This window comes from Brienomyrus brachyistius, chromosome 12, assembly GCF_023856365.1.
Source record: "Brienomyrus brachyistius isolate T26 chromosome 12, BBRACH_0.4, whole genome shotgun sequence".
NCBI lineage: Eukaryota > Metazoa > Chordata > Actinopteri > Osteoglossiformes > Mormyridae > Brienomyrus > Brienomyrus brachyistius.
In genome coordinates this window covers 22344502-22359761 of record NC_064544.1, presented here as the reverse complement: position 1 = coordinate 22359761, position 15260 = coordinate 22344502, and the positions used below count along the sequence as shown (strand labels likewise).

The 15260-nt window shown below is 40.4% G+C and overlaps 1 protein-coding gene across 1 annotated transcript; it reads left to right on the top strand.

The window, feature by feature from the left end:
• The first annotated feature begins 284 nt into the window (after window positions 1-284).
• LOC125705102 (butyrophilin subfamily 3 member A3-like) lies at window positions 285-13824 on the top strand. The gene is made up of 7 exons (XM_048971458.1): window positions 285-464; window positions 957-1067; window positions 5511-5576; window positions 7512-7562; window positions 11819-11845; window positions 12132-12185; window positions 12437-13824. The coding sequence occupies exons 1-7, from the start codon at window positions 338-340 to the stop codon at window positions 12961-12963; spliced, it is 963 nt and encodes a 320-aa protein (XP_048827415.1). The 5' UTR covers window positions 285-337; the 3' UTR covers window positions 12964-13824.
• Window positions 13825-15260: the final 1436 nt, after the last annotated feature.

The following is a 15260-nucleotide window of genomic DNA, read 5'->3' as shown; positions in this document are numbered from 1 at the left end:
TTATTATTTAGAAAGTTGCCTTTGGATGATCAATTGATACCATGCCCCAATATTATATAATGTGTAATATTGTACTTTCACAATCGTATGTAACACTAGGTATGTATAAGAACTGGAATGAAACAGCTGCCTTTCAACCAGATTTGATTCTCATGCTTCCTCTTTGCATGTGGACCATGCATGTTCTCTCTGTATCTGTGTGAGTCCCTCCCCAAACCACCACCACTAGCCGCATGACCAGTGTTTCCTGTTATATGAACTAGTGTCTCTAGGCTGCCCATAATGTGTGATTGAATTCTCTTAGCTTTATCTGTTCTTACTTCTACTTTTAGCAGAAATGGATACCCTATATGAGAACATCGAGCTGACTCTCACAACTGATCATTCGCAACATTCAGTTAATTTATCTGGATCAGGAAAGCAGTTTACTCCTGTTGGAAGAGGCAGTATTCAGCCAGACCGTGGTGAGAGTAACTGATGCTATTCATACGTTGCATGTATCAGTAGCATTTTTAAAGTGTTTTGTTAGTGCACAAATTATCAGCTATAAGTAAACAGCTTTGGTGTTGACCGTAAATTAGGCCTGTACTGACAAAAGGATTCATCTGCTAAAGCTTTGAGTCTTTAATTGATCTGTTGCTGAAACTACTGGATGTAACATCATCACCATCATCTGCCTTCATTTACTTCTGGCTAATTGGCTCCTTGAATGCACTTTCTGCCTCATTTGTACTTTGCTTTAAACAATAGCGTCTGCTAAATGAATGTCATCATTGAGGCGCAGTGTCACTCTGTTTCTGTTATGCTGACAGTGAACACTAGACTTTTAATATAAATTTCAATTAATTTGAGAAAAGCCATCAAGATATGCGCAAGAATTGATCTTATCAGTCTGAATAGGACTGCATGGAAATGTGACCTGGAATGCTAATAATTGCTTTATTTTAAACCCTCAGAACCACAAAGCACTTCTGGCCTAGAGACTCTGTATAAGAGGACATCGGCAGTGTTCATCTCTCTGTGGATCATCACACTGATCATTCTCATCGCTAGACTGAGTGTCCTGTGTAAGTAGTTTAAGTGATTAAAGTGCAAACACTGTCAATTATACTGCAGTAGGCTTTAGCTCTAGGGTAAATGGAGGAGTATTAGAAGATAATAATCTGTTTGTGTATTCGTGTGTATTTTAAATCAGATATATTTAATTTTTTATTCATTACCTTAATTAATTTGGAAGGAGGGTTTTCATTTTTTCAAAATGGGAAATCATGGGTACCCAATTTTTAGTGAAATTTTTATTTGATCCTTTGAGAGAGTATTTTGTTTTCTTTAGTTTTAAAAATAATATTGGTTAGCACTGTTGCCTCACACCTCTGGGACCCGGGTTCGAGTCTCTGCCTGGGTCACATGTGTGCAGAATTTGCATGTTCTCCCCACGTCGTCGTGGGGTTTCCTCTAGGTTCTCCGGTTTCCCCCCACATTCCAAAAACACCGTTCACCTGATTTGTATGTAATTGGACTTGCTAAATTGCCCATAGTCGTGCATGTGTGAGTGAATGGTGTGTGAGTGTGCCCTGCGATGGGCTGGCCCCCCATCCTGGGTTATTCCCTGCCTCGTGCCCATTGCTCCCAGGATAGGCTCTGGACCCCCTGCAACCCAGTAGGATAAGTGGTTTGGAAAATGGATGGATGGACATTTCATATTTATATATAGACATACCATTTACAGTCAGGTCCATAAATATTGGGACATCGACACAATTCTAATCTTTTTGGCTCTATACACCACCTCAATGGATTTGAAATGGAAAGAACAAGATGTGCTTTAACTGCAGACTTTCAGCTTTAATTTTAGGGTATTTACATACAAATTAGGTGAACGGTGTAGGAATTACAGCAGTTTGTATATCTGCCACCCACTTTTTAAGGGACCAAAAGTAATGGGACAAATTAACAATCATAAATCAAACTTTCACTTTTTAATACTTGGTTGCAAATCCTTTGCAGTCAATTACAGCCTGAAGTCCGGAATGCACAGGCATCATCAAACGCTGGGTTACCTCCCTAGTGATGCTCTGCCAGGCCTCTACTGCAACTGTCTTCTTTCCTGCTTGTTCTTGGGGCATTTCCCCTTCAGTTTTGTCTTTAGCAAGTGAAATACATGCTCAATCGGATTCAGGTCAGGTGATTGACTTGGCCATTGCATAATATTCCACTTCTTTGCCTTAAAAAACTCTTTGGTTGCTTTCGCAATATGCTTCAGGTCATTGTCCATCTGCACTATGAAGCACCGTCCAATGAGTTCTGAAGCATTTGGCTGAATATGAGCAGATAATATTGCCCGAAACACTTCAGAATTCATCCTGCTGCTTTTGTCAGCAGGCACATCATCAATAAATACAAGGGAACCAGTTCCAGTGGCAGCCATACATGCCCACGCCATGACACTACCACCACCATACTTCACTGATGATGTGGTATGTTTTGGATCGTGAGCAGTTCCTTTCCTTCTCCATACTCTTCTCTTCCCATCACTCTGGTACAAGTTGATCTTTGTCTCATCTGTCCATAGGATGTTGTTCCAGAACTGTAAAGGCTTTTTTAGATGTTGTTTGGCAAACTCTAATCTGGCCTTCCTGTTTTTGAGGCTCACCAATGGTTTACATCTTTAGTTGAACCCTCTGTATTCACTCTGGTGAAGTCTTCTCTTGATTGTTGACCTTGACACACATACACCTACTTCCTGGAGAGTGTTCTTGATCTGGCCAACTGCTCTGAAGGGGTTTTTCTTCACCAGGGAAAGATTTCTTCGGTCATCCACCACAGTTGTTTTCCGTGGTCTTGCAACTCTTTTGGTGTTGCTGAGCTCACCGGTGCGATCTTTCTTTTTAAGAATGTTCCAAACAGTTGATTTGGCTACACCTAATGTATTTGCTATCTCTCTGATGGGTTTATTTTTATTTTTCAGCCTAATGATGGCTTGCTTCACTGATAGTGATAGGTCTTTGCATCTCATATTGAGAGTTGACAGCAACGGATTCCAAATGCAAATGGCACACTTGAAATGAACTCTAGACCTTTTATCTGCTCCTCGTAAATTAGATAATGAGGGAATGACACACACTTGGCCATGGAACAGCTGGGCAGCCAATTGTCCCATTACTTTTGGTCCCGTAAAAAGTGGGTGGCAGATATGCAAACTGCTGAAATTCCTACACCGTTCGACTGATTTGTATGTAAGTACCCTCAAATTAAAGCTGAACGTCTCTAGTTAAAACATATCTTGTTCGTTTCATTTCAAATCCATTGTGGTGGTGTATAGAGCCAAAAAGATTAGAATTGTGTCGATGTCCCAATATTTATAGACCTGACTGTATATTTACATATGATAAACAATTTTGAACATAATCTACACAGCAAAAAAACCTGATGATTCACACCATTGACTTCTAGCTAAGTGTCAGAAAAATGCACTAAATGTTGAAAAAGTGGCAAGTACAAAAATGTTTAGTACCTTTACAAACGGCGCCCCATATTGCGCTGTGTTTTAGCAGAACAGTGGTAGCGACATGATTTTTGACATGTGAGAGTGTGCTAAGACCAGTGCAACCAGAGCATGTGAGCGAAGCTGAGTGAAGAGAATTTCTGCTCATTGCACACGAGCGGTAAGCTGCTGCCTCCCCCCCAGCTACTGCAGACCGCTCCGCTTGTTATCGCTCCCCACACCGGACAATTTTCACCTCGCTTCAATGAAGTCACTCACCACTCGGTCCAAAAGAGGAAGCAATTTTATTTTAATTTTAGCTTAAACTGTAGCTTGGCAGGGGCAGCATGGTGGTGCAGTGGTCAGCACTGTTGCCTCACACCTCTGGGACCCGGGTTCGAGTCTCCGCCTGGGTTACATGTGTGTGGAGTTTGCACATTCTCCCCATGTCGTCGTGGGGTTTCCTCCGGGTACTCCGGTTTCCCCCCACAGTCCAAAAACATGCTGAGGCTAATCGTACTTGTTAAATTGCCCATAGGAGTGCATGTGTGAGTGAATGGTGTGTGAGTGTGCCCTGCGATGGGCTGGCCCCCCATCCTGGGTTGTTCTCTGCCTCGTGCCCATTGCTTCCAGGATAGGCTCCGGACCCCCCGCGACCCAGCAGGATAAGCGGTTTGGAAAATGAATGGATGGATGGATGATAGAGTTTGATATTGTAGCATTTGGCAGAGCGAGGCATCATGAGACTTGCTTGCTGGAAGAGAACACTCTATTATTATCCTGAACTGCACTGTAACAGACAGTCAACGGGCACCAGAGCCAAATACACCCAGCAGAAACACAAGGTCAGACGCCAAACTGTAAGGCGCACACACGGTGGGAGAGTTATACAAGCTAAGAACACGCGAGGATCAGACAGGGTACACACAAGACACAGGTAAAAAAACACACCACGATTGGGAAGGCAAATATAACCATAACAACAATACAAGGGCTATTTACAATTATTGAGAGGGGCTATTTACATTGCCCGTGAGCATGTCAGGATATGCTGACTCCTGCCGACACTACACTACAAGAAAAAACATGATTGAATATTTTTCCATATCACCCAGCCATAGGCTGATATTAAAATTGATTTACACACACTTATTTTACATACTGCCTGTTTGCCATTAGACATTGTCGCATTAATAAGCTATGGATTAGTAATGTCTAGGGTGAGGAGTACAGTAATAGGCATGTTAAGTTGGCTGCTGAATATACTATATTGCCAAAAGTATTGGGACACCTGCCTTTACACACACATGAACTTTGACATCCAATTCTTAATGCATAGGCTTTAATATGGAGTTGGCCCACCCTTTGCAGCTATAACAGCTTCAACTCTTCGAGAAAGGCGGTCCACAAGGTTAAGGAGTGTTTTTATGGGAATTTTTGGCCATTCTTCCAGTAGAGCATTTGTGTGGTCAGGCACTCATGTTGGACGAGAAGGCCTGGCTCATCCCAAAGGTGTTGAGGTTGAGGTTGAGGTCAGGGCTCTATGCAGGTCAGTCAAGTTCTTCCAAAGTAGACTGTCTAGGCTGTACCACTAGTCTTATATGTTTATATCTCACAAATGGAATATCATGGAAAAAAAATCAATGTGGGTTTATTCTGGAGTCTGTACAGAATCCAACAATACACAACTGGGTAAATCCTAAATATCCCCTGGTAATCACTCTAGTCCCACAGATGGGACTTAATTGTTAAACAGGTTAAAATTTTGTCTCTCTGGGTATGTTTTTAAGGGTTTCAGAGGGAAAAAGTCAAACCAAAGTTAAATTCATAATATAAAAGTTAGTAAAAGTTAGTTGTAGTGGTTACCGTTAGCTTCCATGAAATTTTTAATTAATTTATTGGTTAAGTGTAACAAAATTAAACTTTGTTAGCAGATTAGCAGTTATGGAAGGTAACTTTTCATTTAAATGTGCCCACCACTGCTGGATAGTAAAAATTACATTTAAAATTTCTTTTGGTTTTCTAGTCCTACAAAAATCAGCCCTGCAGAATGAACTGGATCTACAATGGACAACCTCAATCAATATCTCGGGTGAGCATTACTGCCGGATACTGTAAACATACTTCTAATATTTACTTGTCTGAGTACTCATCTATCAGAAATACAGACACAACTGGAAGACAAGAACAACCTGCCAGAGACTGAGAACAAGGGAATCTCAAATCGGAGTAAATATTTACAGGTTATCTGTACCTACAAGTGCACTAATCCATCCTACACACTTACGAAGTATTTTCCTAGTGGTGAAATCCTCATTATAAAAACAGTGTCACAGTGATTTGAAGAAGGAAGTTTTACTTTTGTCATCTAGTCCAAGAAACATCTGTGCCCGTTTTTATAATGCGTCCCAGAGTAGGAAATCGGTCCCAAGTGACGCGATTTTGGTCCGACTTTTAAGAGTAGCAGTAGGAGCATTAAATTCATTATTTATTCAGCCTAGGAAAGTTCTCCCAACTGTAGCAGGATATAGGGGAGCTCCTGAGCTGTCTTATCCTGCTAGGAGCAGCCAGATGATGACGTTCCGGCGAAGACTGGCATGCACATTCTAGGAGAGGAGGAACAAGTTGGAAACATTGGACAGCACAGATCTTACAAAAAGATAGCAGCTTGACAGTGATGCAATATTTGCTATCTTGCACCTAATGCACTTTTACGGAACACCTAAGGAGACATGGAAGTAGACAAAAATCAATGAAGAAGTAAAAATAATGAGTTCTTTTGCAAGATCTTGCAATAGTTTTACGTTACCATTAATAACGGTGTTGTGTCAGTTCTCAGTACAAAGGACAGAATTCATGGACTAATTAGTATAAAACCAAATGACACAGACGTGTCCAGGAAAGTAGGCTTTAAGCATTAAACTATGGGGAACAATACACACCATTTAACTTCCAGATTGTGTATTTTCATATATATTTGTTAACTGCACTGTGTCCATTCATCACCAGTGACTGTAAGCGACACAGTGTAATATAGGCATATGCAAATTTTGAAATATTAATTAAAATTCCCATACAAAAATCTGGAAAACCGGCTGTCACTCACTTACAGTCACTGGTGTTGAATTGACACATTTCAATTATTATTACTGGTACACATTAATTAGTAATCCCTAAATACATCTTCAAGTGAGAATCCCATGCAGGGAGGTATTCTCAAAAGCAGGTGCAAGTTTAAAGCTCTAAAACTCTGACACCACGATGAAGAAATCAGTTTTATATTTAGTTTTTCAGCCGTAATGTTGGTCAACAAAAGCAACACCCCTTGGTTTCCCAGAATTCTTTGTAGTATACATTACTATACTATGCACTATTATTTTTAATGGTAGTAACAGGTTTTGTTCATTACAGTTCTTATACTTTATCTGTATGCTATTTATTTAGCGGGAGAATCAGAAAATGATGATTTAGTGGGAAAATCATGAATCTAGTACATAAATTCCATCTACAAGAAGATATCACGTGCTATCCACTGAAATCGCCGCAGAGAACTAAATAACTTCACCGAAATTTCAAAGGGGGACTACAAAATGCCTCCATTAATGCAGTTTGTCTGCTTGGGGTCTTCAAATTGTGACATCACTTTCTCTCACACGTGAACTCCAACTCCTACCTGAGACACTTAGCATGATTCTTAGGACTGATTATGAGACACTTTATAAATATGGGCACTGGCCTGTAGAATCTGCGGAAGGAGCTATAAAGAATAACCACAAATGATATGTTATATACAAACACATGTGCATTTGCAGTCAGTATGTATTATTCTCAATACTTGTCTGGCAGAAATACAAGCACGCCTAGAAGACAAGAACAAGCAGCTGGAGACCAAGAACAGAGAAAACTCAAACCTGTGTTTTATGAGTTGTCTGTTCATAGATGTGCACTAATCAGTGTGAAATATCTGTGAAGCATTTTCCTTGTACCCAAATCAGTTTGGTAACAATATTACTATACTGTATAATAGCCCAACAGATATCGAACCTGCAGAATGAGGTGAAGGAGCTACTGATCATTGGTAAGTGTTATTAACCTTCACCTATTCCTTCACACATTGTTTGTGTTTCAATGGATCTTTCTCTAAAAGTCAATTGCTAAATTTGGCTGACAAAATCCAGTTGTATGTGAAAAACCATATTGTAAGGATTGGTCCCCATCTTGGGGCGGCATGGTGGTGCAGTGGTTAGCACTGTCGCTTCACACCTCTGGGACCCGGGTTCGAGTCTCCGCCTGGGTCACATGTGTGCGGAGTTTGCATGTTCTCCCCGTGTCGTCGTGGGGTTTCCTCCGGGTACTCCGGTTTCCCCCCACGGTCCAAAAACATGCTGAGGCTAATTGGAGTTGCTGAATTGCCCGTAGGTGTGCATGTGTGAGTGTATGGTGTGTGAGTGTGCCCTGCGATGGGCTGGCCCCCCATCCTGGGTTGTTCCCTGCCTCGTGCCCATTGATTCCGGGATAGGCTCCGGACCCCCCGCGACCCAATAGGATAAGCGGTTTGGAAAATGGATGGATGGTCCCCATCTTATCCTGTTCTGCCAGTTGCTTCCCTGTATGGCCAGAGGGTGTCGCCAGTCATCCTATTCTGTTCCTTTTGTTCCCCAAGGTTTACCCCAGTTAATTTCCTCTTAGTTTCCCCACCATGTGGCTCAATGGGCTGAGCATGTGGCTGCAAGCCAAGTAGCCCAATCCGTCGTGAGTTATTTTGGACATTTACCATGTTTGTGTCCTGGAACACTGTTTTGGGTTAATCATTTTCTGATATTTAAATTTCTATATCTGCCAGTACAAATCCATTATAGTCTCTGTCTCTTTTTTTTTTAACAACAAAACAGAAAATACTACTTTGGGAAAAAATGTCTGGATGCATTTTACATACCTTAACACTCATATATAAGAAGCATCATTCTAAAACTGTGAAATAAATACAGTGGAAATTGCTTACACTGATCATGGTTATGGTGATTGACCTCTCATATCGATCAAAAAACTTGGGACAGAATTCCTGTACGATTACAGTTTAAATTTGCATATAGTAATCAAGTTGTCCTCTTACAGTGTAAATTTTGGGCCTTTTTTCCATATGTTGTTATGTATAAAATTTAACTATGGTAATTCATTTTTTTTAGCTTTACTTTGATAGATCTACTTTGCCTTGTGGTAACCTGGCTACTTCTGGCTAGCTACCTGAGGCTAATGCTGCATGCACAGGAAACATGACGGGAAAAAGAAAGACATTTTCTCTCAGCGACAAATATAGACTCATCAAAGCAAAAAATAAACAAATAAGATGCAGCAGCAAATCTATTTTATATAACAATATCTTATATTTTTATATTTTATGGATAGTACTGTACTGTATTATAGTGTATTTGAATTACAGTTCCGTTATTTAATTTGCTCAGTACTGTAATTTGAAGAGCATTTGAAACAGCTGTACTGAATTCTATTGACTCTAAAAATAAAGCGAATAGCGACACTGTCCGTTTCATTACCTCGTATTCATGTAATTACCATCTAATTGACGTTTGTATATTTATCTGCTTGAAACATAAAGAAAAAGGAAAAAGTTGGTTATACTGATCATAGTAAAAACCATACAAATGCAGCAAAATTCCAGACTGCAGAGTAAAATGAGTAATGAAACTCAAGATACCAACAGTACTCAAGACAAGATGCCAAGTAACAACACCATGCTAAACAGACAATGGCACGTTAGCCAACCCAAAACTGGCAACAGCAATGAAACAATGGGGAAAAGCTCACTCACCACAGATGCAGTCAGAGAGGAGTAGCAAAGGAAGAGGGCTTAAGTTATCAAACAGCCAAGTTTAGAAAATAACCAATGAGTGCGAGAAAACAGAAACATCAAAAAAATAGCTGAGAACCGGCAAATGGCTGTGGTATGGAAGCAGAGTCTGCAGTAAATGAATAGGTGTAGTTTCAGAGTTCTGAGTCTTGAGTTATTAGCCTTAGACTGAGAGTTGCCAAACTGTTCATCAGTCGAAAATTCTTGCTGGAGGGACTGGTGGTCTGAGGCATTGCAGGACCCAAACCAGGCCATGATGCAGTTTGCAAGGACACAGTTACTGGTGCCTCTGTAGAAGGTGGACAGGATGAGAAGAAGCAGCCTCATTTGTATCAAGTGCCGAAAGGAGATATGGTCACTGCTGGACCTTCTTGGCCAGGGAGGATAAATATGCTGGTTCCAGGGGAGATACTCAGCACGTAGAGGTCTGCTGACAGCAGAGCCACTGATGTATAGAGGGCTTTACTCCCCCCACGTTCTTCTGAAGCACACAAACATCTTGTTTCTCTTGTTGATGCTGAGAATCATATTGTGGACCTTGCACCACTCCAGCACCTCTCTGACCTCCTGTCGCTCCCACTTTTGAGGCCGATCATGGTGGCCATGTCGTCTGCCTACTTTGGTGTCTTTATTTGCCATTCTATATTCTTTTCTCATTTCTCATTTTCTCATTCTATATCTTATTTCTTTTGTGTGTGGCATTCAGAGTACATAAACTGTATTAGTAAAAAATCCATTTTTTACTGCTATTCAGGCCCAGGGCACAGGGGCAATCTGAGCAGAGATGCCCATATCTCCCTCTCTCCATCCATCTCCTCCACCTCCTCCAGGGGTATAATCATGTGTGTAGATATGATCTCCCCAGTGTGTCTTGGATCTGCCCCAGGGTGTTCTCCCAGTTGGACATAAGTGAAGCACTTTCCCAGGGTGCATCCTAAACAGATGCCCAATCCACCCCTTCCAGTGCTCCGAGCTCCTCACCCTATACCAGGGGTGTCAAACTGCAGTGCTGGAGGGCCGGAGCCCTGTGTAGCTTAGTTCTTTCCCTGATCCACCATAAATGATTCACCTCAAGAGCGGTGTGGTAATTAGTACAAGGAGTTGAATCAGGTGTTTTAAATGAGGGGAAACCCAAAAATGTTCAGGGCTCTGGCCCCCCAGGACTGGAATTTGATGCCTGTGACCGATACCTAAGGTTGAAGCCAGACATCCTGCACAGGACGTGCATTAAGCTTCATAAGGCAGTCAAAATGCATAATAATCAAGGCTAAAATATGTTAGGTTTTTCCTAAATATTTATATCTGTGTTTATAATGCTTTATGAATGTATTATAATATGCTATGAATGTGTTCATAGATTCTTATAAATGTGGCATTCATCAAAATTGTTACCTTGACTTGCATGCCCGCTTTGCAGATTATAAAATGACGACAAGTTCATCACAGTACAGTGCAATAAGAACAATGAATTTACAAAATACAATAAATTAAAATAAAATGAATAAGGGGTAGTAAATGCTAAAACTGTACCGTCATCTGAGCTGTCATAGTGTAGTAGCTGAATTACCAAGCAGTGTCAGTGCAAAAATAACAATGGCATTAACAACATTATGGGTGGCATGGTGGTGCAGTGGTTAGCACTGTTGCCTCATACCTCTGAGACCCGGGTTCAAGTCTCTGCCTGGGTTACATGTGTGCGGAGTTTGCATGTTCTCTCCACGTCGTCGTGGGGTTTCTTTCGAGTACTCCGGTTTCCCCCCACAGTCCAAAAACATGCTGAGGCTAATTGGAGCTGCTAAATTGCCTGTAGGTGTGCATGTGTGAGTGAATTGTGTGTGAGTGTGCCCTGCAATGGGCTAGCCCCCCCTCCTGGTTTGTTCCCTGCCTCGTGCCCATAGCTTCCGGGATAGGCTCTGGACCCCCCGCGACCCAGTAGGATAAGTGGTTTGGAAAATGGATGGATGGATTAACAGCATTAATATTGCAATAATAACTGTTCACTTATGATCTCAGAGTAAGAAATGTCGCCAAATCTTGTAATGCGTGTGGATCAGGCTCGCTATAACCTTGTACAAGATAATTATTTATGGACAAGGGTTGTGTTTTCATTATATCAACTTGTTCCACATAACACCATTGCTAACTCCCAAAAAATCTATTTAAATTTATTTCCCATTTTCCATATCACACCCATAAAGTGTGGTAGATCAAAGAGAATAAGACAGGTAGCAGCACGAGGAGGCTGAATGTCGTAATGCTTTCTATGATTGCTATGATGATGTGTTTGTAATGATTGTTATTGTGAACATATTAGATTTGTGTTTGGTCACATACTGTAATGTGTCATTTTTTGCCCTTTTGTTGAAATGTAGGTTATTCATACAATGTAAACAATATTTCAAATATCAGACTTCAGTTGTTTTTCTCTTGACAAAATACATTTTTTCACACTTGATTTTTTATTTCAGCTGAGGATGGTTTTGCTAAATGGACAAGTAAGTTTTTTTTCAAATGTTATCTTAATGTAACTTCTGATTGGTTTTCACTCACTTGAAAGCCACTTTCTACATTTTTTCCCCAGTTTCAAAATATACTGCTTGCATTATTCTACTGAGAGGATTAAAGGAAAATGAGCTGTATAGACTTCTTTAGATGAATAAATGTTGAAACCTCACTATATTAGGAAAAAGGAGGGAATCATATATGAAAAGACGTTGCACATTTAATAATTTTGAACGAGAGTGAGCCTGCAATCTGACGTCATTAATGGAATCTGTTTAGATAAACAAGGAATTGTCCGACAAGAAGTGTGGAAGTGGATCCGTAAAGCAGCAGGTAGGACTGAGTTGATTCAGGGTTTTTTTTAGGTAACTAACATTCATATTAGAAAAATAAGTCAGAAAATTTTGTAAATGTATGAATGTATTATTTAATTGAGATGCTTCGACAGCTAAATTTGTTCAATCAGCTTAAAGCATAAAGGAATCATTCATAGATGTGCCATACTGTACTGTCTACTGTGTCCTCTCTGTTGCAGGGTGATCTATGAAGGAACCTAAAGTAACACTTATATTTATTATTTGCAGCTAATGTCATTCTGGACCCCAGAACAGCACATCGTAATCTTACTGTTTCTGAGGACGGCAAACAAGTGAGATTCAGTGGTGGCCTCCTACCTGGCAGCCCATTGAGGTTCAGTAATTGGTACGGGATCCAGGGAAAAGAGAGTTTCTCTTCAGGGAGACATTACTATGAGGTTCAGGTTGGGACAAGGGACTGCTTTTCAGTTGGATTTGTGAAAGAGTCTGTTGAAAAGATGAAGTATACTGTAACTTCAGAGAGTGGCTTCCTGATGTTCATAATCGAGAAGAATGTGTGCAATGTTTCTACAACCCCCCCCACCTCCCTCTCTCTGAACGAGCCCCCTAACAATGTGGGGGTGTATGTGGACTATGACAAGGGGCAGGTTTCCTTTTACAATGTGGGCACCAGGTCCCATATCTACTCTTTTACTGGTTACAGCTTCAGTGAGAAACTCTATCCAGCTGTTAATCCCTGTAACAGTATGACATCAGGTCCCCTGATCATTTCTCCTGTCAGTCACACAGACTGATCTGAAACAGCAGTTTACACACAGACAAGGATTAATAACTGTCCATTTGATATAATATTGCTCTTGTTTTTTTCTGTGATATTTGTTTTTCTAAATGTTTTGCCAGTGCCAACAGCATTAACTGAACTGGGAGATTATAATGATTGCATACGGTACATACTATCTCTACTTGAATCTACCAAAGATCACCTGCCTGTTAATAGTGATCAGGTGATTTTAGTGGATACAGATATTTAATTTTAAATATTTGATTTTAAATACAATCACAGGTTGGTTGCATATTTATTTCAAATATCTTTTTTTTGCAGTAATTCTTTATGTCTGCTCTTACAAAATGATTCCTTGGGTTTGTTATGTCATTCTATATTAAATGTAAGAGTTTGTTGACTTATTAATTTTTAAGTTTAATGAAGGTTATTGAAGAGTACCAGCCTTTATACAAATGATTATTGGGGTACAAGGACCAAAGACTTGTGTTTTAGCATCTATCGCGAAGTGTGTCGTGGTTCAGTTTCACCACTTGATGGCAGCAGAGAGATACCACTCCAGCAGAACCTGTTATCAGTGAGTAATACCTGATGCTTGTTTGCCATAATTATGCTCCCTTTAAATACAAGTTTATCCATCTGTGGTGTATTGAGTCTTGCTGTGCTAATTTCTACATTTTGTATAACTATACTTCCCAGATGTGAACTACATATGGTTTTGGGATCACTCTGCCGGTCACATTGTACAGGTGTAACAATGCACCGTGGCATGAAATCATTTATTAATGTCAATGCAAAGAGGCGCAGCAGGAATAATTTCAGTTTTGCTTTGAGATGTTGTTTTTTGCATTTTGCGCTGGAGTCTGAAGACTAAGAAAAAACCTGCAAAAAGGAAATAGTTTAAACACACCTTTTTTGTAAATGTATATCCCTGAAAGAGAATAAATAAGAACAGTGACATCTTAACTTGTTTTCAGTCTTATATATCATTTATACATTAATAACATTCTGATTTGTCTTATTTTTCCTTTTAGTTTCAAAAAGGTAGGGCTTGTTTAAAAAAAGCAATTTAAGCTAAAATATTTTGAGTTACTTTTGCGTTTTGCACTGGAATCTGCAGAATAAGGAAAAAATTGCAAGAAAAAAGAAACTAATAGCACCTAAGAGGGAGGCCTGACCAACGCGGAAATACAAGGAATACTCACACTGGGAACAGCACAGGGAACGATGGAAAATGGCACATGACAGTGACCGAGCTGGGAAACGGGGGAGCACACCTATACAGGGAACAGGATTGGCAGACAAGAAATAGGTGTGATGAGGCAAGACATGAGGGCTGGGAATAAGGTGATTATGGGGTGACCACTGACCTCTTCTGGCCAAACGAGGACAAGATGGAGGCAGATCATGACCGGGTGATAGGGCAGTCTGGGGAATACATTGTTGTCAGTTGTCATTGTAACAACATGTAGTCTTTAGAATGCTTCTTATGCTTCACAGTAAATATTTCACTGATGAAAATCTTGTCTCATTTTTTTTTCATTGTTTTTATTGTTGTTACTTTAAAATTCTATATTGGATTAAATTTCATTCATTGTTTTTACTTTGGTCTCCCTCTCCTGGTCCTCATACTACACTCTGTGTGGATCTAGCCACATGCTTCTACTTACAGGCAAAATATTCTGACTCCTGATGAAAATGTCCCGAATTTTGTGAATATCTGACGGACATTCAGTGATTACTTTACTACGTACAACTATTTAATGTCAGGATATAGGTGTGGATACATAAACCCGGTGCCAGTCAGTGTGGACCAGGCACTGCGTCAGAAATGCAATGCAGATTTCGGTTCCCCATTTTACTGTCCCTTAAATGCCTGAACTGTTAATATTTGCCTTCTGGTACTCAGGTAAAAGATGCATCACTGCACTTCACATGCTGTCACTAGTTAACATTTCACTTGTACTTATGTCAGCAAATGCCTACCGTTAGCTAATAGCTACATTAAACACAGTTACATTGCCTAGCTACATTTATATACTTAGTAATATTTATATATTTAAGATGTTAATATGTGATTCAATGCTAAGTTCAGGGGGCGGCATGGTGGTGCAGTGGTTAGCACTGTTGCATCACACCTCTGGAACCCGGGTTCGAGTCTCCGCCTGGATCACATGTATGTGGAGTTTGCATGTTCTCCCCATGTCCTTGTGGGGTTTCCTCCGGGTACTCCGGTTTCCCCCCCACAGTCCAAAAACATGCTGAGGCTAATTGGAGTTACTAAATTGCCCATAGGAGTGCATGTGTGAG

Coding starts and splice junctions, on each gene's coding strand:
- LOC125705102 (XM_048971458.1), top strand. CDS start 338: ATGGATACCCTATATGAGAACATCGAGCTGACTCTCACAACTGATCAT. Junction 5,577..7,511: donor AACCTCAATCAATATCTCGG/GTGAGCATTACT, acceptor ACTGTATAATAG/CCCAACAGATATCGAACCTG. Junction 11,846..12,131: donor TGGTTTTGCTAAATGGACAA/GTAAGTTTTTTT, acceptor GAATCTGTTTAG/ATAAACAAGGAATTGTCCGA.